Source organism: Elgaria multicarinata, chromosome 20, assembly GCF_023053635.1.
Source record: "Elgaria multicarinata webbii isolate HBS135686 ecotype San Diego chromosome 20, rElgMul1.1.pri, whole genome shotgun sequence".
Lineage (NCBI taxonomy): Eukaryota > Metazoa > Chordata > Lepidosauria > Squamata > Anguidae > Elgaria > Elgaria multicarinata.
Window position 1 is genome coordinate 13,962,548 of NC_086190.1, and position 27,014 is coordinate 13,989,561.

At 51.0% G+C, this 27,014-nt stretch overlaps 1 protein-coding gene across 1 annotated transcript in view; it reads right to left on the reverse strand.

The window, feature by feature from the left end:
- Positions 1-27,014, reverse strand: part of AGRN (agrin) — a 269,076-nt gene that overhangs the window by 48,759 nt on the left and 193,303 nt on the right. The window contains exons 9-16 of the mRNA XM_063145056.1: positions 23,824-24,018; positions 22,174-22,374; positions 16,014-16,162; positions 14,601-14,706; positions 12,938-13,051; positions 8,764-8,928; positions 408-551; positions 123-247 (exon numbers count right to left, since the gene is read on the reverse strand). Of these exons, the coding sequence (XP_063001126.1) occupies positions 123-247; positions 408-551; positions 8,764-8,928; positions 12,938-13,051; positions 14,601-14,706; positions 16,014-16,162; positions 22,174-22,374; positions 23,824-24,018 (1,199 nt within the window). The remainder of the gene's footprint in view (positions 1-122; positions 248-407; positions 552-8,763; positions 8,929-12,937; positions 13,052-14,600; positions 14,707-16,013; positions 16,163-22,173; positions 22,375-23,823; positions 24,019-27,014) is intronic.

Below are 27,014 nucleotides of genomic sequence, written 5' to 3' on the forward strand. Positions count from 1 at the left end.
TTTCGGATTCCTCTTCCCCTGTCCCCTGTACGAATCCCCGCCGCCATCTCTGACGCGTGACCACGCGCGGAACCCTCCTTCACGGCTTGCCCCTCTCTTTGCTGTTCCCGTCTTCTGCTTACCTTGCTCGTGTTGGCCTCCGTGCAGAGCAAAGAAGGGCACTCGCAGTGAGCAAAGCCGTGGACTTCCACGCACGACGCCCCGAACTCGCACGTCATTTCGGCGCAGGAAGAGGGGGCCGAGGGGTCTGCAGAGGACGGAAGGAACACAACATTGACCCAGCGTCACACACACCTTTGGACTCCCGTTAAGTCCTCCTTTGTGGTTCGGCGGGGAGGCTATTAACGTGTTAAGAGTGCGAGACACGCCCAATGCAGGAAACCGCCACCCCTCCTGATCCTCCTCACCTTTCTCACAGCCAGACATCCCCAATTTCCTGCCGTTGGGGCACTGGTTGCATTTCATGCCGGTGATGCCCGTTTTACAGGAACACAAGCCCGTCATCTGCTCGCAGTCGTCCCGCACCGAACCCACCGGATCACAGTGGCAAGCTTGGCAGGAAAGCAACACAGAAGCACTTTTTTTATATAGAATAGCACAGTTTGGAAGGGACCTCAAAGAACATTTAGTCCAGCCCCCCGCCGACGCAGGAAATCAGCTGCTACGCTGTCGCCACTAGGGGGCCGCTTATCCCCTTGGCAGGAAAGGGCTGCGGCTCAGTTGCAGACCAATACTTTGCAGAAGGTCGTAGGTTCGAATCCCGGCACTGGGAAAAAAAACTGTCTGAAACCCTGGAGAGTTGCTTCTGCCGGTCAACGTTGACAATACTGGGTTTGATGGACCTCTGGTCTGACTCTGTATTAAGAAGCTTCCTCTATTTTTATATGGACGGATCTTGGGTTTGATTCAGCGTTCTCGCCAGAGTGGAATATCCCACTCGAATATATACTGGGCAACGATGTTTCTTTCTCACAGATCCCGGGTGATAAATACAGAGAGTAGCATGTGCAGTCCACACGTAATCATCCCATATTTATCCTTAAGCAGGCTCCATTAGGGATAACTCGGTGGTAGTTTAGTGGTAGAGTCCCTGCCTTGCATGCAGAAAGTCCTAGGTTCGACCTCCAGTTGCTCCAGACGAGGCTGGGAAAATAATCCTGCCTGAAATTTCGGAGAACTGCTGCCAGTCAGTGTTGACAGCAGTGTCTGACAGGCCATAGCTAGACTTAAAGTTTATCCCTGGATCATCAAGGGGTCAAACCGGTTCATCTAGGTGACACACAGGGGATCCAGTGCTCAGGCAGGGGCGAGCCCTGGATGATCCCAGGATAAACCTCAGGTCTAGCTGTGGCCTAAGCGTAAGGCAAGATTCAATAAAGGAGAGTCCACCGTCTTCTGAAAGAACTGGGCATGTTTAGCCTGGAGAAGAGAAGATTGAGGGGAGACATGAGAGCACTCTTCAAATACTTGAAAGGTTGTCCCACAGAGGAGGGCCAGGATTTCTTCTCGATCCTCCCAGAGTGCAGGACACGGAATGACGGGCTCAAGTTAAAGGAAGCCAGATTCCAGCTGGAAATCAGGAAAAACATCCTGACTGTTAGAGCAGTGCGACAATGGAATCAGTTACCTAGGGAGGTTGTGGGCTCTCCCACACTAGAGGCCTTCAAGAGGCATGAGAGCACTCTTCAAATACTTGAAAGGTTGTCACACAGAGGAGGGCCAGGATCTCTTCTCGATCCTCCCAGAGTGCAGGACACGGAATTACGGGCTCAAGTTAAAGGAAGCCAGATTCCAGCTGGACATCAGGAAAAACATCCTAACTGTTAGAGCAGTGCGACAATGGAATCAGTTAACTAGGGAGGTTGTGGGCTCTCCCACACTAGAGGGCTTGAAGAGGCAGCTGGACAACCATCTGTCAGGGATGCTTTAGGGTGGATTCCTGCATTGAGCAGGGGGTTGGACTCGATGGCCTTGTAGACCCCTTCCAACTCTGCTATTCTATGATTCTATGATTCTATGATTCTACAGAAAAAGGCATCTTTTAGGAGAAACACTTTCAACTGATACCTTTTCGTTCTGACTTTTTACAAAACCATTTGCAAACACTTACAGAAACGGGATAGAACACACTCAGGCTTTTGGGGGTCTCAAAAGTGTAGAAACAACCATTCTGGCCCAGCTGTAACCCCGCAGTTCTCCTAGTAGCTAGGGATGGGTGAACAAGCAATCCTTGCCTTCGCCTATCTTCTTCGAACATCAGCTTGACGTTCTTCTCGTCCCATTTTGCCACGGTCGTCTGCGATCTCTGTACGATTCCCGCGAACGGGAAAACCGTGCAAATCAAAACCGATCGAATGGGGGAAATGCGTGAAGTAGGCGCATTTTTGCAAAGATGCAAAATACGCCTCTTGACTAAAACATGACATTGCAAAGGGCTTGTTTGATTAAAAAAAAAAAAAAACTGCACATTTTTTCAAACGCCTGTGCGACGATTTGCAAACGTTTTCGGAGAACATCTTCTGCTCACTTCTACATCTGCGGTTGTGAACACAGCCTGTTCGACAGTTTTGCAAGTCCAAACAAAACTTGTAGACATGACAGCTTTCCTGTAGGCAAATCCTGCTCTCTCTCTCTCTCTCTCTCTCTCTCTCTCTCACACACACACACACACACACACACACACACAGAAGCCCAATTCCCCCAAATTCTCTGCTGAGCATTTCAATAGCAGGAGGAGGGCAAGTTACAAAACAACCCGCCTATCATCTGAAAACTCCCAACGGGGGGAAAAAAAATTCTCTGGTTCATTTTACAAACAGCAGGTTCTTTGAAAAAGAGACAGATGGTTTTGAAATGGTGGAGAATTCATCAATCCCCATCAGTCATCAGTTACGATAGTTAATGAGTGATGCTGTTGGAAACAAACACTCCAATTTCCAGCTTAATCTTCAGCGTCTAGCTATTAGTTCCTAGCCTGGTGTATGCGTGTGTGTTTTATAAGTTTAATGAGCTAACGCTCGTTACAGTTCCCAGAATGGGACTTAAGCGTTTCAACTCCCAATCCAGCGCATAACCCTAGGGTACAGGGCTATTGGGTAGTTTGGACGGATAAAGCCATCTCCGTTTGAGGACTAACTCCAGAACAATTCCGATCCCTCGCTCATGAGAGAGAGAGAGAGAGATGTCTCGGTAATAATTTCACATACCCAGAGAGAATTCCCGCACTCCTTTGTTTGCTATCCCTTCCAAATAACTCTCTTTCCCCTGATAATTCCACCCTCTCGCCGTTTGCCACCTTATCGATTCCTTTGCTTTTGTCTCCAATGGAGCTTGAAATTAACACAGCCTACACACACACACACCGCCTTCCCTCTCCTCTCCCCCCTCTCCCCACACACAACCCGCCCCGCTCCACCCCGGTCACAGTTCACTTCCTTGTTTGCACAGGGAATATAGTTTTGATGCAGATCTGGGGGGGGGGAAACTGACACAGATCTGGTTGGCTCCCCTGCTGCTGAACTGTACCCCCCCCCCGCCATTTTTAAACAGAAATAGAAGAGGCCATTTGGTGCGTTGGATAGGAGAGGGGTTGAAACTGGAAGACGCCCGGGAGGGTGGACAGACAGCTGTGTGTAGAGCTATGGGTGAACGGAAGGAAAACTATATTCTGCTGGTGAACTACTGCAGGACTCATAGAATCATAGAATAGTAGAGTTAGAAGGGGCCTCATAAGGCCATCAAGTCCAACCCCCTGCTCAATGCAGGAATCCACCCTAAAGCATCCCTGACAGATGCTTGTCCAGCTGCCTCTTGAAGGCCTCTAGGGTGGGAGAGCCCACCACCTCCCTAGGTCATGGGTTCCATTGTCATACTGCTCTAACAGTCAGGAAGCTTTTCCTGAATCATAGAATCATAGAATAGTAGAGTTGGAAGGCGTCTATTAGGCCATCGAGTCCAACCCCGTGCTCAACGCAGGAATCCACCCTAAAGCATCCCTGACAGATGGTTGTCCAGCTGCCTCTAGTGTGGGAGAGCCCACCACCTCCCTAGGTCATGGGTTCCATTGTCATACTGCTCTAACCATCAAGATGTTTTTCCCAATGTCCAGCCGGAATCTGGCTTCCCTATCTATCCCTGGGGATCTTAACTGGGGGAATCTTTAAAAAACAGGAAATTTCTCCCAACCCCTGAAAATTGCAACAATAAAACAGAACAACTGGGTTGGGTACACTGGCGATAATAATAATAATAATTTGATAACAACAATAGGAAGAAGCTCTCCGACCCGGCTGGCTCTTCCGCCGGCAGCTGGAGGCCGGCGAGGAGGTGGGCGGCGGTGGCGGCAGGACGCAGCTGGATTCCCCAGCCGCCTCCGCCTCTTCCTCCGTCTCTTCAGGGCACGATCTACACAGTCGTTTTGGGGGCGCACTGGGGGCGCATGCAAGCGCCCTCACAACGACATGTAGATTCCCTCCAACTCTGCTATTCTATGATTCTATGAAGGCGGAGGTACTCTGAAAACTTAGCCTGTGCAACAGAATTTAGGTGAACTCCTGTTCAGCAGGGGTGAGCGACATCCTCTTTCCTACAAGCTGGAGACAAACGGCAGGCTGAAACGCAGGGTTTCTGTTAACATCTGGAGGGAAGTAAGACTACATGTCCCACAGGGGCTGCCACTAACATCTGGTGAAGTGCACGGTGAAATCCACAGCCCATTATTGCTAACATCTGGGAAAGAGAATGTCAGGTCCCTCCCAGAGATCTTGCTAACGGCGAGAAGGAAGTGCGGTTGCGGGTAACATCTGGAAGGCATCAGGACAAATCTCTCTAGCATCTGGAGGGAAGGAAGGAGATGTTTTGGGAAAGGGCCGTTACTGGAAGGAGATGGACCGTGCTTCCTCTAAAAGCTGGGCTTTTAAATTCCCGTGAACCAACATGACGGAATGAGTTTCCTCTGCACGCCCCTCCGACCTGTTGACAGGACCCTTGTCATTTCGCTTGCCGCAGGCCGACGTCACGTATATAGAAGCTTCTTCAGTTTAAAATGAATGGGCGCCAGCACATGATGAACCCAAGGGGGACCTTCTGGAATGAGGCTACTTGCTAGAAAACCCTTTGAATAAGGACTTCATGCCACCGAGAGTAGGTGTGCCCTGACCTCCTGACCCGGATGTTATCCCTCCCGGGTTTGGTCTTTGGGCAGGGGGGGGTCCTTCCATGGAGGGCTCGTTCTTTGCCCCATTGCGGAGGCCAAAACTACCAGAACATGAGTAGACCAAGACTGAAAGAACTGGGCATGTTTAGCCTGGAGAAGAGGAGATTGAAGGGAGACATAAGAGCCCTCTTCAAATCCTTGAAAGGCTGTCGCACAGAGGAGGGCCAGGATCTCTTCTCGATCCTCCCAGAGTGCAGGACACGGAATGACGGGCTCAAGTTAAAGGAAGCCAGATTCCTGGCTGGATATCAGGAAAAACTTCCTGACGGTTAGAGCAGGACGACAATGGAACCAGTTACCTATGGAGGTGGTGGGCTTTCCCACACTAGAGGCCTTCAAGAGGCAGCTGGAGAACCACCTGTCAGGGATGCTTTAGGGTGGATTCCTGCAATGAGCAGGGGTTGGACTACATGGCCTTATAGGCCCCTTCCAACTCTACTATTCTATGATTAGAATAGATTAGTTAAACTATGGAATTCACTCCCAGAAGATCTGGGGATGGCCACCGATTGGGATGGCTTTAGAAACACGTTGGATAAATTCCTGGAGGAGAAGGCTATCCATGGCTACTAGCCCTGATGGTTGTGTGTTGTCTCCAGTATTCGAAGCAATAAGCCTATATACACCAGTTGCTGGGGAACATGGGTGGGAGGGTGCTCTTGCACCATGTCCTGCCTGTGGGTCGACAGCTGGTTTGCCTCTGTGAGAACACAGCGCTAGAAGGACCCTTGGACTGGTGACTGATCCAGGAATCAGTTACCTAGGGAGGTCATGGGCTCTCCCACACTAGAGGCCTTCAAGAGGCAGATAGACAACCATCTGTCAGGGATGCTTTAGGGTGGATTCCTGAATTGAGCAGGGGGTTGGACTCGATGGCCTTAAAGGCCCCTTCCAACTCTACTATTCTATGATTCTATGACCAGATGTAGAGTCTGTTTCTTTGGTTATAGGGTGGAAGATGAAAACACCCCTTCTCCCAGCCTGGCATTGGCCATGCTGCATAATAATGATTGGAGATGGAGTCCCAACACATCTGGAGGGCACCAGGTTGGGGAAGATGTCTGTATATTGAAACGTGAGTACATGCCCCCATGGACTATATAACAACACTGCATTTCATAAGCGTAGGTTCTCCTGTTGTAAATGAACGCACGCTCGGATATGGTGAACGTAAGCTGGACCTTTTGAAACTCTGGCTGCTTGCTATACAGCCAGTGTGGTGTAGCGGATAGAGTGTCGGACTGAGGGTCGGGAGATCCGGGTTCTAGTCCCCACTCGGCCATGGAAACCCGCCGGGTGACTTTGGGCCAGTCACAGACTCTCAGCCCGACCCACCTCACAGGGTTGTTGTCGTGAGGATAAAACGGAGAGGAGGAAGAGGATTACGCACACCGCCTTGGTTTGCTTGGAGGGAAAAAGGTGGGTTATAAATGTAATAAATAAATCAATAAATATCTTTGAACCCTCACTTCCCGCCCCGCAGCAACGCTTCACGCATCTGACGAAGACGACTCTCGTCTTCAAAGGCTTTATGCCATAACGGAGCCGTTCATTTCCACCGCGCCACAGCACTCTCGGTAGTTTTCTGTACTAGGTATGCTGCTTTGAGCATCTATTACTCCTAAAGCGACAGATTAATAGTCTAAACAGGGCGGGGGGGCAGGCAACGTGGTGCCCGTGGGCGGCTGTGTGTCCCTGAAACACCTTTCCCTGCATGTCATCCTTCCCGCTCTCTTTCTTTACAATAAATTAAATTATTATTTTTTTCTTATCGGTGGCTGGGGTTGCTCCAAGGCAAAGCGAGGGCCTGGCCATGCTTCCATCCTCATTTCCCACGAATGCCTCTGGCTCAGACGTCGCGTGCAGAGGCATTCTTAGGAAATGTAGGCGGTGGCTACCTCCAGGGCTACACTTTCCTCTGTGTGCGAGTGAGAGAGAGAGAGAGAAATAGGGGGATGAGTTGACTGGCAGAAGGGAGAGAGAGAGAGAGAGAGAGAGAGAGAGAGAGAGAAAGAGAGAGAATTTTGCCTTCTGTGAAACAGGTTTCTGTCGGGGCCGAAAGCCGTGGATTCAAGGAGTTGCTGTGCGTATTGGGACTGCAGCTGAAACTCTCCCCACGGCCTGAGTTCGATCCCAGCGGAAGCTGGTTTCAGGCAGCCGGCTCGGGTCAACTCAGCCTTCCATCCTCCTGAGGTCGGTAAAATGAGTACCCAGTTAGCTGGGGGAAAGGTAATCACGGCCGGGGAAGGCAACGGCGAACCACCCCGCTCTAAGGCCTGCCAAGAAAACGTCAGTGAAAGCTGGTGTCCCTCCAAGAGTCGGTAATGACTCAGTGCTTGCACGAGAGGTTCCTTTCCTTTCCTTCCTCATCCTTTGGCATGCCTCCCGTGGTGGCCATTTTGTGACGGTGCCTACGACCGTTTCCTCTCATAGCGAAATGTGCCCACGAGGCCCCGGAAAGGTTGCTTACTCTGTCCTAAATAAATGCTCGATAAAGTCTACTTGGACCACCCGTTTTGATAACAAGAGAGTTCCAAATACCTCTATTTATAAAAACAGATCCTATAAGACTGTTCCCCCCACCCTCTGCCAGCCTTCCATCACCAAGAAACGGAGCTGAGAGTCAGGCTGCATAGATAGCTGTAGGCTTGATTTTTCTGGGTCACCCAAGGAGAAGGAACCAGTCCCGTATATCCAGCCCTAGACCTTCTCCTGTCTGGTTCCCATTCCTTCTCAGCGGGGAAAGCCCAGAGCTGTCCTGTGGGACCACGCGGCAGCAGGGACAAACTTTGTCTACCTCTTCTGACCATCGGTGGTCCAGACACCACCAATAAGGACACTCTTGGAGGGAAGCGTGTCCCTCCCCCTGCTTCTGAAGGCAGCTCCAGCGGTGTAGAGGCATTTGGTGATCTGGCACACAACGGGACAACCGGGTGGCGTTCCCTTGACAATCAGTTGCCCAGACTGAACCTGGGACCTTCTCCATGCAAAAGACAATTGGACCGATGAGGCTGCCTTTTACCGAGTCAACCCATTAGTCCATCAAACCCAGTATTGTTCACACTGACTGGCAGTTGCAGTAGGGTGTCAGGCCATCCCCTGCTAGATGGTCTTGTTACTAGAGAGGTCGGCGTTTGAACCTGGGGCTAAATGGACAAAAGGTACCGTGGCCACTTCACCGAAAACAAGAGGAAACGCAGCACCGAAACCCAAGGGGAACAAACTCGGATAAACCTTTTGCCTCTGCTCATTTATAGGGGTAGAAAGAATGACTCTTGTTTGATTCATTTAAGGCTGAAATCCAACGCAGGTTCAGGCAGAAAAAAAGTCCTACGGTTGGCGAGCGGGGAGAGAGGGGTGGAGACGAGGGCGTGGGCGTCTATTTAGGCAGGAAAAAAAGTCCCGTGATTGGTGGGCGGGGGAAAGGGGCGGGCCAAGAGAGGGGGTGTGGCTTCCTGGGGATTGCAGGCCAGCCGGGTGGGGCTCCACGAGGTCCCCCACCCATCTTCGAACCCAAACCTTCCCCGGTTGCAACCGGAGCTACTCACGAGTGCAGCCGCTCTTGCTGTCGGTGACGATCCCTCGGAAGTTCCAGAAGCCCGGCTCGCAGCGGTCGCATTTCAGCCCTCCAACGCCAGGTTTGCAGGAGCACTGCCCCGTGGCGGGGTCACAGCCGCCTCCGTAGGAGCCGTAGGGGTTGCAATGGCAGGTGCCTACGAGAGAGGGGGGGGTGGAAGGAGGGAGAAGGGTCAGGTCTCCGCGAATTGCAGCCCAGCAAGTGGGATGCCGCTCCGGTCCACAGCCCAGAGGCCCGCCCAGCTCGAAGAGGAAACCCCCAAATAAGCGTAAATCTTTCAAAGGGCTTCGAGGGAGCCGTCGCGTTTTCTGACCTTTTCCAAAACCCGGAGCAAAATGAAAGAAGATGGTACGGCCCAAGCCGGCGCAACTCCGGGGTGGGTTGGATTACAACTCCCATGATCCCCAGGGGATCATGGGAGTTGTAGTCCAACCCATCCTCTTGAGCGCAAAAAAAGTTCCCAGAGCGGTTTAAGAAAATCAATAGTGACATGGAATCATAGAATAGTAGAGTTGGAAAGGGCCTAAAAGGCCATTGACTCCAATCCCCTGCTCAAGGCAGGAATCCACCCTAAAGCATCCCTGACAGGTGGTTGTCCAGCTGCCTCTAGTGTGGGAGAGCCCACCACCTCCCTAGGTAACTGGTTCCATTGTCGTACTGCTCTAACAGTCAGGACGTTTTTCCTGATGTCCAGCTGGAATCTGGCTTCCTTTAACTTGAGCCCGTTATTCCGTGTCCTGCACTCTGGGAGGATCGAGAAGAGATCCTGGCCCTCCTCTGTGTGACACCCTTTTAAGTATTTGAAGAGTGCTCTCATGTCTCCCCTCAATCTCCTCTTGCCGGCCACCGCTCTTACAGAGTTCCCTTTTTTGCCTCCTGCCTGTCCGTGTTTACACGCTGCCCCGCTACAAAGAGCTGCTCCCTCCCGCAATGTCAAAAAAGGGACGGTTTCAGCTGCTCGTCGTCATGCGAAACATCCCAGGGGTGTCTGGCTGCACTCAAATTCCCAGCTGTTAGGAATCAAACGCTAATGCGCCGGCGGTCCGACCCTCTGTCCGTCCCTCCATGGGAACGGGTAAAAGTACATTCGGTTCCTGGACGGGTGCGAGCAGGCCGTCCATCCCAGAAAGCTACTCTCTCTGGAACGGGAACCCAGAACGAGAGAGCTGGACGCACCAGGTGACCCTCAACGTTTCTCCAGTCTCCCAGGAAAACAGGCGAGGGGGGGAATTATTGCACAAACCGGCCGCAGGGAATAAATCTGAGGCCTGCCACGCATACAGTGGCTTGCAGGCTGGTGATTACATCTTGATTTATGCCCCTTGCTGGGGACGCAAGGGCACGAGCAGGGATACAAGTCAGAGAGAGGTTTGATTCAAGGCAGGGGGAATAATCCTTGGGCGGGGAGGATTCAAACACTCCCAGCCTGATAAATGGGTCAGATATGCCCACTGTCACGAGCAATAGGCGTAAGCAGCGAGAGGAAACTGAGTCGCCCCCTGATTCTGATCAGTGCTAGCTTCTGAGACCTCATGAAGGGTCGCCTGGCTATTTTGAAGCTGGTCTTCACTGCTATTAAGAGCTTCACGCACACAGGGTCCTCCCAGTCCCAGAGGCAACTGTGATTGCTTAGTGTCATACTTTTCTGAGAGCCCAGAAAAACTGGTCGCAAGGCCGAACAGGAGACCACTGGACTCCCCCTCCCAGCCACTCTCCCCCTGCTCCCAGCTGTGTTTACATCTTGTTGCTTAGCAACCCAAAGTTCTTCTCATAGCTCGGAACCTCCACCATATAAAGTTCTTCTCATAGCTCAGAACCTCCACCATATAAAGTTCTTCTCATAGCTCAGAACCTCCACCATATAAAGTTCTTCTCATAGCTCAGAACCTCCAGCGTTCCATGCATTGCCACATGCCATGCATTGCCTTAGCATTTTATATACAGAGATAATGAGCAAACTGTGTCCTGGGGGCACCCTAGAAAAGCCTTCCCCAGCCTGGTGTCCTCCAGCTGTGTTGGACTACAACTCCCACCATACTGGGAGTTGTAGTCCAACACATTTGGAGAGCATCAAGTGAGGGAAGTCTCATTATGTATTTATTTGTTACTTTGATATCTCGCCTTTCCTCCAAGGAGTATCAGCTGGAAGGGAACGGGAAGATTATCCCTTACAAGACAGGGCAGTTTGAAATGATGCAGTGTACCTCTGGAACTGGCATTGCGGTTGAACTTCAGATCTTCTTTATTTATTATTGCATTTATTTATTGCATTTATAACCTGGCTTTTTTTCCTTTTACAAGGAACCCAAGGTGGTGTACATGACCCTTCTCCTCCTCTCCATTTTATCCTCACAACAACCCTGTGAGGTCGGTGAGGCTGAGAGTCAGTGACAGGCCCAGTGAGGCTGAGTGGGGACTAGAAACCCAGGTCTAATGCTCTAACCACTTCACCACGCTGCCTCTCCCCAATATCCCCATGGGAACCATCCCTATATTGCAGATCCACGGGGAAGGGGGATGAGAATGAATGACTTTCTTCTCGACTCTCCCAGAGTGCAGGACGTGGAATCATGGGCTCAAGTTACAGGAAGACAGATTCCAGCCGGACAGCAGGAAAAACGTCCTGTTAGAGCGGTATGACAATGGAACCCATGACCTAGGGAGTCGTGGGCTCTCCCACACTAGAGGACAGTCAAGATGCATCTGTCAGGGATGCTTTAAGGTGGATTCCTGCCTTGAGCAGGGGGTTGGACTCCATGGCCAGCGATTCTACGACTTTGCCTAGGCTCAGCGGCTGAGTTCGAATCAGCGTTGCGATTTTAATAGTCCCACCATCTCTCAGCTGGTACGCTGCCTCCACTAGCAGTGCGACGCCCTGAGAACAGGCATCCGCCTCCCACCCGCCCCCACTTCCCACCCCACGGGTGACCTCAGTGGCTCCGTGGTCCCGGACTTCCCCTGGGGAGATGAAAGCTGCATTCGCAACGCCTCCGCTTATTAAATTATATGGTGCATGAAATGACTCCGCGTCCTCCATCAAGGCTGCCTCGGCCAGCCGCACGCGCATGCCGGTGCCCGCCGACCGCTAGCCGCCCTACCGGGGCCCCCGCTAACCAGCTGGCCGTCAGCCTCAGCTGTTAAAAAATGCCGCTAATGCTTTCCCTTGTCTCGTTAGGTTAAGGAGCCAGCTCCGGCTAATTATTTCATAAAATATTAATAAAGCCTTCGCCGGCGCGGTTGCAGCACAGAGAAAGGGATGTGCTCGTATTAAAATACCGGGTGCAAGGTTTTTTTTATCTGGGGCGGAGGCGAGAGCCTCGGATATCAACCAGGATCAAGAAGCGATTTCCTAGGCTCTGGGAAGTCTTGCTGTGTCGATGTTTAAGACAAGGCCCCCCCAGAGTTCCTCCGCCTCTTCCCCAACGTAACCTGCTTGTTCGCCTGCCTCTAGATCTGCTCAGACAACAGTGGTGGGAAGAAGGAGGAGCAGGAGTTGCCCACGACCTCCTGGCTCTCTGCCTGTCCAGCAAGTAAATGGGAGCCACGAGGAGCGTGTTCAGAGGAAGGCATCGAGGATGATCAGGGGTCTGGAAACAAAGCCCCATGAGGAGGGACTGAAAGAACTGGGCCTGTTTAGCCTGGAGAAGAGGAGATTGAGGGGAGACATGACAGCACTCTTCAAATATTTGAAAGGTTGTTACACAGAGGAGGGCCAGGATCTCTTCTCAATCCTCCCAGAGTGCAGGACACGGAATAATGGGCTCAAGTGAAAGGAAGCCAGATTCCGGCTGGACATCAGGAAAAACGTCCTGACTGTTAGAGCGGTACAACAATGGAACCCATGACCTAGGGATGTTGTGGGCTCTCCCACACTAGAGGCCTTCAAGAGGCAGCTGGACAACCCTCTGTCAGGGATGCTTTAAGGTGGATTCCTGCCTTGAGCAGGGGGTTGGACTCAATGGCCTTGTAGGCCCCTTCCAAGTCTACTAGTCTATGATTCTATGAGAAAGAGGAGGAGGAGCAAGTGCAGCCAGTGGCAGTGAGGCGGTCGACTCATTGAAGGCCCCCAAACCTGGAACCAACCCTGCCTAAGAGCTCTGCCGTTCCAAGACAAAGAAGAAAAGAAAAGGAGGGACTCAACTCACTGGGGCATCCGGCAGAGCCTACTCCGAGAGCCAAAGTCACGTTGTCCGGGCAGCATCCATAGACCGTCTGGCTGCAGTGGAGGACTTCGAGCGGAGGTGGAAGCGTTGGGACTCCTATGGGGAGGAATGGAAAAATATAGACCGGCGGCCTGCCTTTCCACTGGCAGGTAGGACTCCAAAGAGAGAAACGAGGGGGCCAGAGTGAAGTTAGCGTCTAGGAAAACACACTCCAGGACTGCATGTGTTGTTGTTTTCCTGAATCACACTACATACAGCACAGAAACTGGCAAATGAGTATCAGAACTCAGCCACCTGAGGCCCTCGACATTTATTATTGTTATTGTTATTATTAAAAAAATCAAGTTTCTAGCCCTCATGGTTGTCACAACAGACTTGCCAATGCACGAGGAGAATCAGAACTCAGCCCTCTGAAGCCCTCAACATCATCATCATCATCATCATAATTATATCAAGTTTCTAGCCCTCATGGCTGTCACGACAGAGACTTGCCAGTGCATGAGAAGAATCAGAACTCAGCCCTCTGAAGCCCTCAACATTATTATTATTATTATTATTATTATTATTATTATTATTATTTAAAAAATCAAGTTTCTAGCCCTCATGGCTGTCAGAACAGACTTGTCAGTGTATGAGGAACGCTTGCCAGTATTGGAAGGCAGTAGAATTGTTATTTAAAATTGCAGGGGGAGAAAACCAATGGAATAAAGTAGGGTCCCAGCAAGAGAGCGGGTCCCAAGTGCTTAACAAGAACTCTCGTCCTACCGCCCTCAGCTTTTGCAACCCCCGTTTCCCAAACGTTGGCTGCTAAAGCAACAGGCTGCTAAAGCAACAGGGGCAGGAACGGGAAGCAGGGGTGGATTTGGGAATCGAAGGGACTTTGAGCTCGGTTCTGGTACTGCAAACCCATTCCTGGCCCAAAGAGGTACTCAGAGGCGGCCTGTTGTTTAGCTTGTGTTTGTACTGGGGCTGTGCAGCCACCCCCCCGATCTGCCTCGGAGGCCGATCCGGAGCCCCCGAAGCAACCCCGATCCGCCTTGGGGCTGCCCGATCCGCCTCGGCACCTGAGCCAAGGTGAGATTCGGGCCCTCCAAGGCGACTCAGAGTTTCCTGGGTCAGAGTTTTCTGAGCCAGAAAAGGCTCCCCCCCACCCGCAGTCTCCTCACCTGCTGCCTCTATCGCCGCCGCCATCTTTCTTCTGGCGGCTTCTGGTGCGCTGCTGCCGGAAATGACCAGAAGTAGGCCGCGCGATTTTAAGATATCACACAGCCTCTGCTGTTTCGCACCTCTATGGCCACAAACTATGGTGACCATAGAGGTACTAATCACAGCAGAGGTCACGCGAGATCTTACAATCTTAGGGTCCGAATCATCCCGATCCGCTTTGGATTCAGGGTTCGGATCCGAGGCAGTGCACAGCCCTAGTCTGTACACACCACTTGGCCAAAGGGTTGTCCCCGGTTCCAAAGGGTGAGCGTCAAAGTTCTCATAAAAAAAAAAAAGTGGATCTCATGAGCTTCAGGTCTGCCCAGCCTTTATCTAGAGTAAAGAGGTGGGACGGAAAGAAAACAGAGGTAGGGGCGCTGCAAGAGGAGGGGCCGTGTGCCCACGTGAAGGCCTCGCCGGTCTTGGAGGGGAGGGTTACCTCGGCAGGACCCTTGGCCCGTCGCGTAGATATCTTGACGCTTCTCGCAGCGTGTCTTCTTGAGTTCGCACTCGTTGGCATAGGTCAACCCGTCGGAGCCACAGACCTGCGCGGGGGAGAAAGGGAAGGCCGTTCAATGGCTCTGGTTGCAGGCGAGACAGACCGCTCTTCCCAAATCCAACGTCCGCCAGACGGGTTGCCATGCCCCAACCAACATTCTTAGCTAAAGGCAGGGCCGGCATCGAAGGTCGTTATGGTGGGGCACCTGCCGACATCTCATGCCCAAGTAGGGACCCTCTCACAAATGCCCCCTGGAGTTGCTCCTCCTCTTCCAGATTCCAGATGGACATCAGGAAAAACATCCTGATTGTTAGAGCGGTACGACAATGGAACCAATGACCTAGGGAGGTGGTGGGCTCTCCCACCCTAGAGGCCTTCAAGAGGCAGCTGGACAGCCACCTGTCAGGGATGCTGTAAGGTGGATTCCTGCACTGAGCGGGGGGAGGGACACGATGGCCTTAGAGGCCCCTTCCAACTCTCTGATTCTATGATTCCAGTTTCCAGCTGGACATCAGGAAAAACTTCCTGACTGTTAAGAGCGGTACGACAATGGAACCCATGACCTAGGGAGGTCGTGGGCTCTCCCACACTAGAGGCCTTCAAGAGGCAGCTGGACAGCCCTCTGTCAGGGATGCTTTAAGGTGGATTCCTGGCCTTGTAGGTCCCTTCCAACTCTACTATTCTATGATTCCAGTTTCCAGCTGGACATCAGGAAAAACTTCCTGACTGTTAGAGCAGTACGACAATGGAACCAGTTACCTAGGGAGGTGGTGGGCTCTCCCACACTAGAGGCCTTCAAGAGGCAGCTGGACAACCATCTGTCAGGGATGCTTTAGGGTGGATTCCTGAGTTGAGCAGGGGGTTGGACTCGATGGCCTTGTAGGCCCCCGTCAACTCTATGATTCTGTGATTCCTCATTGCAACCTACTTGTTCACCTGCCTCTCGTTCTCAACAGTGGTGAGAAGGAGAAGCAGGAGATGCCCACGGCCTCCTCGCTCCCTGGCTCTCTGCTGGTGATGATGAGGAAGAGGAGGAGGAGCAAGAGAAGATGGTGACAGTGGCGATGAGAAGGTAGCCTCACTGAGGGAGGGGGCCACTGGGGGTGTCTTGCGCAAGGTCAGTCCACAACCCGGAAGCGGTGCTGGCCAGTGGCCGTGCTGACTGGGGATGACAGGTGTTGCAGTCCAACACATCTGGAAAGCATCACTTTGCGGAAGGCTGATTCAGCCCAGCCTCCAGCTCCATGCAGAGCTAAAGCATCTGGGACGGATGACTGTCCAACCTCCGCTCGCAGACGTCCGGCAAGCTTTTGTAGTTGGCTGGGCTTACGGACGCACCTGTTGGGCACCTACCAGGTTCTTTGGCACGGCCCCGCAGGTATAGTCACACACACAGCGGTCGTCCTCCACGTCCTCATCCCAGGAGCCCCCGTACCGCCGGCAGCTGTCCCGGTCACACTCGTTCGAGTCCCCAGAACCAGACCCACCTCCTGAGCCACAATCTGTACAGGAAAACAAAAGTGGAGCCCATCAATACTCCCCTGCCTAAATCCTAGCCTAGCCAAGGCTGCGTGCTCCTCATTTCAGCAACCACAGCGTACAGCTGAAGATGTTGGTACCGGAAGGCAGCCGTCTTAGAAGCCCGGCGCTTGTTTCAAAATTACAATCAAGTTTCTAGCCCTTATTGTTATCTTTCTTTTCTCGCTAGTGGCGGGTTTTTCTAGACGGACATGATGGGCTTTGCCAAATCGTGCTGTCTTTTACCGATTCGAGAGTTTCCTGGCTATTGAACTTGTTCTGAGTAGGACTGCTTTCTGGATGTTGGTGTCCATGTATTTTGGTAGGCCCAGTTTCTGAAGGGTTTCTGTATAGGGTTTTTTTTTTTTTTAATGTGATGCCAGTGATGAGGCTGATGCTTGGGAAAGTGGAAGGCAAAAGGAAGAGGGGTCGACCAAGGGCAAGATGGAGGGATGATATTCTGGAGGCGACAGACTTGACCTTGGGGGAGCTAGGGGTGGCAACAGCCGACAGAAAGCTCTGGCGAGGGCTGGTCCATGAAGTCACGAAGAGTCGGAAGCGACTGAACGAATAAACAACAACAGTGACTGATGTGACTAATGAAATAATTGTGACCTTTTCCTGTTGCCATAGTTCTTTAATTTCCATAGCCAGTGGTCTATATATTTTTCCCTCTTTCCCTCTTCCTTTTCTACAACATTTTGTAATCAAGTATTGCTATGTCGATGAGGTATATGTGTTTTTCTTTTTTATCGATAACTGTTCTGTCTGGTTGATTGCAAGGTATTTATTTATTTATTTATTTATTACATTTTAATACCACCCAATAGCCGAAGCTCTCTGTGGTGTGGTCCGTATGAATTGTTTGGTCCCAGTATATTTTATGATCTGCATTTTCCAGGATTGTTTCCGGTGAGTATGTATGATATGATGTAGGTTGTTTGATGAGATGATAAGGATTCAATCCCCACCATCTCCAGTTAAAAGGATCAGATAGCTAGGAAATGGAAAGGCCAGGCCTGGAGCATTGCTGTCCTCCAGAATAAACAATACCAGTTTAGAAAGGCAGCTGGTCTGAGCTGGCATAAGGCCGCTTCTTAATGCAATTACATATCTTTAAAAAGCGTCTGCCTACATGATGAATTTGTCTGTTCTGCTGAATTCCTGTCTACAGGCCTTGGGAGAACACGCTCAAGGTTTCTCACCGATACTAGTTGCAGGACTTACATCTCCTTGAGGCAGAATTTGCATTCCCTGGGCACAGAGAATGCACGGATGTATGTCTTTTATGAAACACAACACACACACAGAGAGAGAGAGAGAGAGAGAGAGAGAGAGAGCTGAGCCCATCCCAAATTCCGCACTCACGCACCGCGAGCGAAAACACCTGCAAGAGGAGATCGCACAGCTGAATTCCAAATGCCTTCCCCAGCTCAGTGAGATCCTGTATTAGATTGGACACATTTTTTTTTGGTACTTTTTTTAAAAAGAATACATTAATTTAGGTTGTAAAAAATTCACGGCGCCTCCAAAAGAAAAGCGCCCGTCCCGACGATTTTTCCGTGAGAGATCAAAAGCGGGAAGTTGGCACCAACAGAGAGAATTATTCAAACGCTTGTCTCAGAGGGGCAGCAACCTGAAATTCCCCCGGGGCAGGCACGCTGGATTAAATGCTATTTTCTGCCATCTGCTTTCTCCCCCGCAGCCTTCTCCTAACCGCTGGTGGTGTTCTCATCCCACTGCATCAGACACGCAACGTGTAAAGGGAGGAGCCGTTGGTTCGATCGCCGGAGTCTTCAGGTAGGGGAGGAAAATCTCCTGCCTGGAAACCTGGGAAGGTTTTCCCAGGTTTGCTGCTGCCGGTCAGTGTTGACGATACTGTTCTAGAAGGACCAAGCATCTGACTCGATAGAAGGCAACTTCTGGTGTTGCTAGACGCAGCTTTGGAACAAGAGACCAGTTGCCTAAAGAGCAAGGGTCTCTCTCTCTCTCTCTCTCTCTTCAAAGCAGCCATAAAATGTTGAAGGGATATGCAAGACTTTATCTCAAGAGCTGCAGGATGTGGAAACCAACTTCATAGAATCAATTAGTTTGCCTAAAACGGTGCAACTGCATCGAAGACAGCCTTTTGCAACTTGGCGTCTTCTAGACATTTTGGACTTCAACTCCCATTAGCCCCAGCCGGTACGGCGAATGGTCAGGAACACTGGGAGTTGTAGTCCAGAACTCCTAGAAGGCACCAGTGTTGGGGAAGCGTTGATCTAGGAGCAAACGAAGAATCCGGAGAATGTCGCCTTTTAAAAGCAAGTTTCTAGTCCTCAGTGAAATGAGGTCCTGAATGAAATCGCAGTGTCTAGCCCTGAATGAAGTTTCGAGTCCTGACGAAATTGCAGGCCTCATTAGCACCCTCTGCTGCCAGCCCAGGAGAGCATGCGTCCTCTCCCACCATGGCAGTGACCAAGATGACTGAAACAACTGGGCATGTTTAGCCTGGAGAAGAGAAGATTGAGGGGAGACCTGAGAGCACTCTTCAAATACTTCAAAGGTTGTCCCACAGAGGAGGGCCAGGATCTCTTCTCGATCCTCCCAGAGTGCAGGACACGGAATAACAGGCTCAAGATAAAGGAAGCCAGATTCCGGCTGGACATCAGGAAAAACATCCTGACTGTTAGAGCAGTACGACAATGGAACCAGTGACCTAGGGAGGTTGTGGTTTCTCCCACACTGGAGGCATTCAAGAGGCAGCTGGACAACCATCCATCAGGGATGCTTTAAGGTGGATTCCTGCACTGAGCAGGGGGTTGGACTTGATGGCTTTATAGGCCCCTTCCAACTCTGCTATTCTATGATTCTATGATTCTGGAAAGAAATGGAAACAATGTGGAGGACTTTAAAACAGCCATAGAGATGGAGGCACGGAGCAAGCCAGGTCCTGCGGTGACAAAAAATTATCTCCAGCTTGTGGGCTGTGACCCCAGACTGTGACCCTAACCTTAGCGGGTTGCCCAAGCAGTATTTCCATAGTTTTATTTTTGCTGTTATTATTGTTGTTGGGGACAGGATTACAAGAATGCATTGATTTAAAACCATTTTTAGGGCAATTTTCCAGAAGCACTCGAAGTTATTTAAAAAGGTACAGAGCAGGAGAAAAGAGAGGGAAGCCGGTGGGTGGGAAGTGAAGGGAAAAAAGTATATCAGCTTAAAAAATAAGAAGCTGGTCCCATGGGACTGGAGGCGGTTAAAACGTAGTCCTGAAACACAGTGAGTGGAATAATATAGCAATATTTATACTCTACTCAGCCTGAATTATTATAAAGCTCTAAAGGTATTAATAGCAGCAAGCTGCTAGACCTCATGACTGCATGAAACTGTAAGCCTCATTCCACCCATATATTTTTCCCCTCGTCAACACAGCTGAGTAGGGCCCCACGGGACTGACCGCCCCAGTTGGGAAGTTAAATGCAGCACACAATGGGCTGGAAATGATTCTGGCCACATTCAGAAGACACCTTAAACCACAGCTTTAACCATGGTGGTTAAGCCAGAAAGCCGGGCTGTGTTCAGAAGACGCCTTAAACCATGGCTTTAACCATGGAGGTTAAGCCAGAAAGCCAGGTTGTGTCCAGAAGACGCCTTAAACCATGGCTTTAACCATGGAGGTTAAGCCAGAAAGCCGGGCTGTGTTCAGAAGACGCCTTAAACCACGGCTTTAACCATGGAGGTTAAGCCAGATAGCAGGGCTGTGTTCAGAAGACACTTTAAACCACGGCTTAACCATGGTGGTTAAGCCCGAAAGCCTTATTCACCAGTGTTAAAGCCATGGTTTAAGGTGTCTTCTGAACACAGCCTAGCTTTCTGGCTTAACCACCAAAGTTAAAGCCGTGGTTTAAGGTGTCTTCTGAACTTGGGCCATTGAGGAATTTGAAGCAGCCGTAGAAACGAAGGTCCAGATGGCCGAGGTAAAAACCTCACTTTCAGATCCATCAATCTAATCCCCGGTCATTTGTTCGGTTTGGTTGCCATCCTTGGTCGCTGACAGTAACACACTCCGTACGCACTCAGAGACTCGCCTTCCGTCTCGTGTTTTAAGAAAGTCAGGCCTCAAAGGGTATTGTTGAGGCTCAGTGAGGTACGGTCAAAAGGACACCACGGCTTGACCTCTTTTCTCCCACCCCGAATTGTCCTGCCATGGTCAGGGGAGAGAAGGAGAAAGAGAGAGAGAGAGAGAGAGAGAGAGAGAGGACGCAGAAACACGGTGGCTCTCCCTTCTCCCACCTCCATCTACCCTCTGAAGTGTGAAATTAAAGCACTGATAAACCTCTTTGCCGCGGCCGATTACGTGCCGTCACCTTTCATTATTGGCAGATAAAAAGACAATGAGAAGGAGGGATGGAGGCCGGGGAGGGGGGGGGATACAGAGGGAGAGGAGGGCAACGCCTGACAGAACAGTGAAGCCTGCAAGCTTAATGAAACCAGAGGGGAAACCACTTTCATCCCTGCCACCTCGCTGCGCGCACACGCGGACACCCAGCACAGCGGCACTACAGCACTGTCACACGGAAAGGAGCAGTTCAGAGGCGCGCATGGGCATTGCTAGGCAACGCAAGAGGCCTTCCGGGTACACCGGGCCTGCAATAGCCTCGGGGGCAACAAGTGAGGAAGACCGGGGGGGGGGGGATAAATTTATTTATTTATTTATTTATTATTGCATTTATATCCCGCCTTTTTTCCTCCAAGGAACCCAAGGCGGCGTACATAATCCTCCTCTTCTCCATTTCTATCCTCCCAACAACAACCCTGCAAGGTGGGTTGGGCTGAGAGGCTGTGACTGACTAGGGTGACCCTATGAAAAGGAGGACAGGGGTTAAACCAGAAAGCCAGGCAGTGTTCAGAAGACACCTTAAACCATGGCTTTAACCACAGTGGTTAAGCTAGAAAGCCAGGCAGTGTTCAGAAGACACCTTAAACCATGCTTTAACCACAGTAGTTAAGCCAGAAAGCCAGGCAGTGTTCAGAAGACACCTTAAACCATGGCTTTAACCACAGTGGTTAAGCCAGAAACTCGGGCAGTGTTCAGATGACACCTTAAACCATGACTTTAACCAAAGTGAATAAGGCTTTTTGCCTTAGTTACCATGGTTAAAGCCATGGTTTCACGTGCCTTCTGAACACGGCACAGCTTTCTGGATTAACCACCGTGGTTACTTGATTGGAACGTACTCCGGTTTAGTTACGGTTACAGGAGCTTTCTCTAACGCAGTGCTGTCGAAATGAGTTGGAACAGAACATCATCTTCAGCTCCTTTGGGGAACTCCAAAGAGAGATTCCAGCATGAAATTGAGGAACTAGAATTTATCAATGAGTTTGATTTTATTCATAGCGGGCTCAACCAAGACCAGGGATCTCCCTCACACAACGACGTTACGTTAGTGTAGCGAAGCTAAGGGGGTGGTATTATCAGCAGTGGAGGGGTTTTTTGGGGGGAGAACAGTCCACGCGGTGCAGAAGAGAGTTCCTGCACAACCGTAGTGTGGCGTGTTGTGTGGAGGGCTCCATGGAGTTTCCCGTTGCGTTGAGTTGGCTTTCCCCCCCTGGCTACAGAGTTGGCGAGAGCAGCGAAAACAGTGAGTGCCACTCTAGGAGAGCCGCCGGAATTGGGTTTTTTTTCAGCAATGGCTGATGGGATACCATCGGGAGGGCTGGGGAAGAAGAGAGTGCGGAGGAACTGTCAATCAAATATCGTGATGGATTTCACTCAACTCCACGGTAGCCCGCAGTCACACAACAGTGGACTTTGACCATGTGGTGTGGGGAGAACCCTTTAGAAACTCAACCGTTGAGTGGAGTTTTCACACTGCATTGGCTAACGTGTTGTCTGAACTGAGCCTTTGAAAAACTCACCTACCACCGCTTTGGGGCATCACAGTAGCAGCTTTGCAGGAGGGGGGCCGTGGAATCAGCCCACCGCTATGAGGCAAGGGGGGGGGGTACTTACCATCCTCGCAGGGCCCCGTCCTCGCAATCTCAATGTCTTTCTTCTGTTGACAGGCCGCCACCCGGAGCTCGCACGAGTTGTCGTAGGTCACGCCGTCGCTCCCGCACACTCGTGCCCAGGGCTGTTTCTCGCAGCGGGGGCAAACGCACTGCCCTCCCACGCACGTGGCCCCGAAAGAGCACACTGCAGCCCCACAGATTTCTAGAAGCGGGACGAGAGGCAGCGGGAGGAGAAATCGTCATCCGAGGAAACCATTATCCAACGGGGCAGACACCATAGCCTATGGTGTCTGCCCATAGTGTCTGGTGTCTGGAGGGCCAGGATCTCTTCTCGATCCTCCCAGAGTGCAGGACACGGAATAACGGGCTCAAGTGACAGGAAGCCAGATTCCGGCTGGACATCAGGAAAAACTTCCTGACGGTTGGAGCAGTACGACAATGGAATCAGTTGCCTAGGGAGGTTGTGGGCTCTCCCACCCTAGAGGCCTTCAAGAGGCAGCTGGACAACCCTCTGTCAGGGATGCTTTAGGGTGGATTCCTGCATTGAGCAGGGGTTGGACTCGATGGCCTTGTAGGCTCCTTCCAACTCTGCTATTCTATGATTCTATGATCCCATGCTGCAGGGCCTCCTGACTCTCTGTCTAGCTGGAGGGGGTGACGTGGAAAGGAGGAGGAATCAATTTGGACACACCCCAAGAAGGCATCTCTCAGCCCTGCGTAGAGAGATTGAGGCCCCGTTCAGAAGACACCTTAAACCATGGATTTAACTACGGAGGTTAAGCTAGGGTGACCCTATGAAAAGGAGGACAGGGCTCCTGAATCTTTAACAGTTGTATAGAAAAGGGAATTTCAGCAGGTGTCATTTGTATATATGGGGAACCTGGTGGAATCCCCCCTTCATCACAGCAGTTAAAGCTGCAGGAGCTATACTAGAGTGACCAGATTTAAAAGAGGGCAGCTTTAACCGGTGTGATGAAGAGGGAATTTCACCAGGTTCCCCGTATATACAAATGACACCTGCTGAAATTTCCTTTCCTTTCCTTTTTTATTTATTTTTAAATTTTTATTTTTATTAATTCAAACACATACCACCCTACTTCAACTCAATATCCCACAATAATAAAAATTAAGAAACTTAATAAAATAATATAATCATTATATTATAATAATATAATAATTATACTAAAAAAAAAATCAAGCCATTACTCAGGCAGGTATACAAGTACCCAATCATCCTGAGTTAGCTGCTCATTTTCTTTGGGAAATCAAAAATATGACCCCCTCCATTCCAGAGGCTGCACAAAACCTAGCAGTACCCTTAAGGAAAGAGTATACCACTTTAGACCGCCTGTGTGTGTGTGTGTGTGTGTGCGCGCGCGCGTGAGCACACACACTCATATAATGTAATGCTCCATAAAACCAAAAAAATTATTTTAAAAATTTTCTGCATACAGAAAACTAGCATGAGAGGGAAGAACCATTTTCCTTGACAGGCTAGCTTTCTACATGCGGGGATTTGTATTTATTTGCCCTTTGGGGGATAGAGGAGTGTTCCATTACATGAGTAGCCTCCTTCATCTGCCATCTGGCAGCCCAGACACAGGTTGACCACCTCAGGGAGGACGAGGCTGAAAGAGAGGCAGGAACTCACTACAGTCGCCTTGTGCCGCCACCTCAAGGTTGGTTTGCTGGGTGCAGGCCCGCACGTGGAGTTCGCACTCGTTCCCGTAGGTGTTCCCATCGGTGCCACAGACTGGTTGAGAGGACGGGATGCATTCAGTGGGGCACACGCACCTCCCAGTCTCTGCCTCGCAGATGGCGCCGAACTGACATTTTCCACAGCGGTCTAAAAGGGCAGAGACAGAGACAGAGAGAGAGACTTATTGACCACATGTTTTATCTCCCCTTTCCCCAAAGGAGCTGAAGATGATGTTCTGTTCCAACTCATTTCGACAGCACTGCGTTAGAGAAAACTCCTGTAACCGTAACTAAACCGGAGTACGTTCCAATCAAGTAACCACGGTGGTTAAGCCGTGCCGTGTTCAGAAGGCACGTGAAACCATGGCTTTAACCATGGTGACTAAGGCAAAAAGCCTTATTCACTGTGGTTAAAGCCATGGTTTAAGGTGTCTTCTGAACACTGCCTGGCTTTCTGGCTTAACCACTGTGGTTAAAGCCATGGTTTAAGGTGTCTTCTGAACACTGCCTGGCTTTCTGGCTTAACCACTGTGGTTAAAGCCATGGTTTAAGGCATCTTCTGAACACAGCCCGGCTTTCTGGCTTAACCACCGTGGTTAAAGCTGTGGTTTAAGGTGTCTTCTGAACGGGGCCTACGGCTCACTCTTCCCATGTTTGCTCCTCACTGTTTCCTCCTCCTCCTTCCCTTTCTGCCATTCCTTCCCCCGAGTCGCATTTCAGATTGGAAACTGGGACTCCTCTCCTCGCGTGCCGTAAACCGCTCGGTGCGCCGAAGGCACGCTATAAAGAGCAGCAGGCGGCATGCCTTTAATTGAAAAGATTTCTATGCCACCCCTTCAGCAGAGCTGCCAGGGTTCTCCGCGCAAACAAGGTGAAATACAAATGAAATACCAACAACCTATTAGAAATCATTAACACGTTAAAATGCATTTAAAAGACAGGGGGAATAAAATCGTCTCTGCCAGGCGCCAGGCCTAGCACATTGGGGACAGGCAGGCCTGGCTTTCCCCAGTCTAGCTGTATATACCAAGGATTGAATCTGGGGCCATTTGCAAGCTAAACTGGGACTATACCACTCGGCTATGTCCTGTGTTCCGGTTAGGACTGTCAATTTCCTTCTACCAAGTCAAACCCTTGGTCCATCTGGTTCAGGGTTGTTGAAACTGACCAGATGTGATTCGCTAAGGTTTCAGGCAGACATTTTCCCATCTCTGCCTGGAGAAGCCAAGCCGGGAACCGAACTCGAGACCGTCTGCCCTGCTGCTGAGCTGTCATCCCTGCTCGTACGTGAAATGCAACAGCCCCTTTCCCCATCTAGGCAATCCCAGATTGGATGCACAAATAGTCCGACAGAGTACACGGCAGCGTCCTGTGTTCCAAAGCTGCCAAGCAGGCGGAAATCCAACTGGCGCCGTTTCCTCCATCTCTGCGTTGTGCTCTTTGGGGAGAACCTGATTTGCTAGATTTCTACTTCTCATGCCATGGCTACACAAACCGAGTAACGCTCTAGGATGTGTGCGGGAGGGGAGGGAGTCAACCAGCCGTCCCTCCGATGCCTTGGACTGCAACACTCCTAACTCCCAGCCATTTGGGAGACAACTCCCCACCCCCAGATTCTGCCTTTACAGCCGGCACTCCGGCTGCGGCGGCAAAAAATAAATTGTCTTGAAGAAAAGCTAAATTTGTCCTTAATCAGCATCTGTAGCGGTTTGCTGCTGAATTATCCCCCCATTCAGGGAGGAGAGACCGTGGGGGGGGGGGGTAGTGTGGGCAACATATGTTGCTTAACGCTTTTCTAAATTTTCTATGATTTATTTTATTTATTTATTATTTTATTACTGCATTCATATCCCGCCTGTTTTCCTCCAAGGAACCCAAGGAAGCATACATAATCCTCCTCCTCCTCCTCTCCATTTTATCCTCACAACGACAACCCTGTGAGGTAGGTTGGGCTGAGAGTCTGTGACTGGCCCAGAGTCACCCAGTGGGCTTCCATGGCTGGGTGGAGACTAGAACCCGCCTCTCTCCAGTCCTAGACCAACACTCTAACCACGACGCCTCGCTGGCTCTCCATCAATGGAACCGCCGGGTCTTGAACCCAGGGCCTTCAATACACAGAGCCGGAGCTCAGTCACTGAGCTACAGTCTTCCTGGCTCAGCGGTGTGACGATAAACGGAGAAGAATCAAAGCACTGCCCACAAAAGGATGCGCCCCGTTATCTGCTTCTCCCGATGCTACGGTTGACCCTGAGCGTCGCCTTGCCTGGGGAGGGAACATGGTAATGGGAGAATCGGGCCACTTCGTCGTCGGCATCTTAATGAACTGTCAGGGCGGTCGTAAAAGCCCAGCGCAATCTCCCCTCTTGCTCGCGGTGACGTCGCGGAGCCCAATGCTCAATCAGAGGGCGGTTGACCCCCGAGGAAGGGGAGGAGGGGGGGCGGAGAGGCGGCCACCGACCTTTAAATCCAAGAGTCGCGGCGACAAAATGTCAACCCGGCGCTGCGCTACGCTTCCAAACGGGCGACAGAAGGGAGTTCCGTCTCGGGCGCAATCATAAAGCCATGGAGGCCGCGGGGTTGCGCTCAGCAGGGGATGCGCCGTGGCGAACTAGCGTTTCGAAGATTTCATCTAGATCTACTGAAGAAAATGGGCCCACTCTTGTTTCACTTGGGATTTCGGCTTCTCTTGGGGAGGAGGCTGCTGTTACAGCGGTCCTGCGATAACTGTCTGACCCCTATGATAAACCTCCTTTCTCCTCGCCGGCTCAGGGTCGTGGCAGGTGGGCTGGGTTCAAGCATGTGGGTCAGATGGCTCCGAGACTCACATTTCCTGGCTGGGAAATACGAGTCCCGGGAGGTAGCGCTTAACACTCACCACAAATACAAAGGTTGGTTCAGAGTGGCTCAGGTTAAGCAGACTACTTCACAATTTGGGGTGGGGATGGGTTGGCTTAATTGGATTTGCACCCTGGGGGATTTTCCCGTCACTAGTCACAAGTATGCCCTGGTGAGGAGCTGCCATTCCTGAAGGCTGTACAGAGAGGGAGATCAGAGGGGAATCAGGGCCATTCCACCAGCCCTGCTGAAAGACTATCTCTTTTCCTCTTCCCTCCTCATCCCTCTTTCCTCATGTGCTGTATCTTC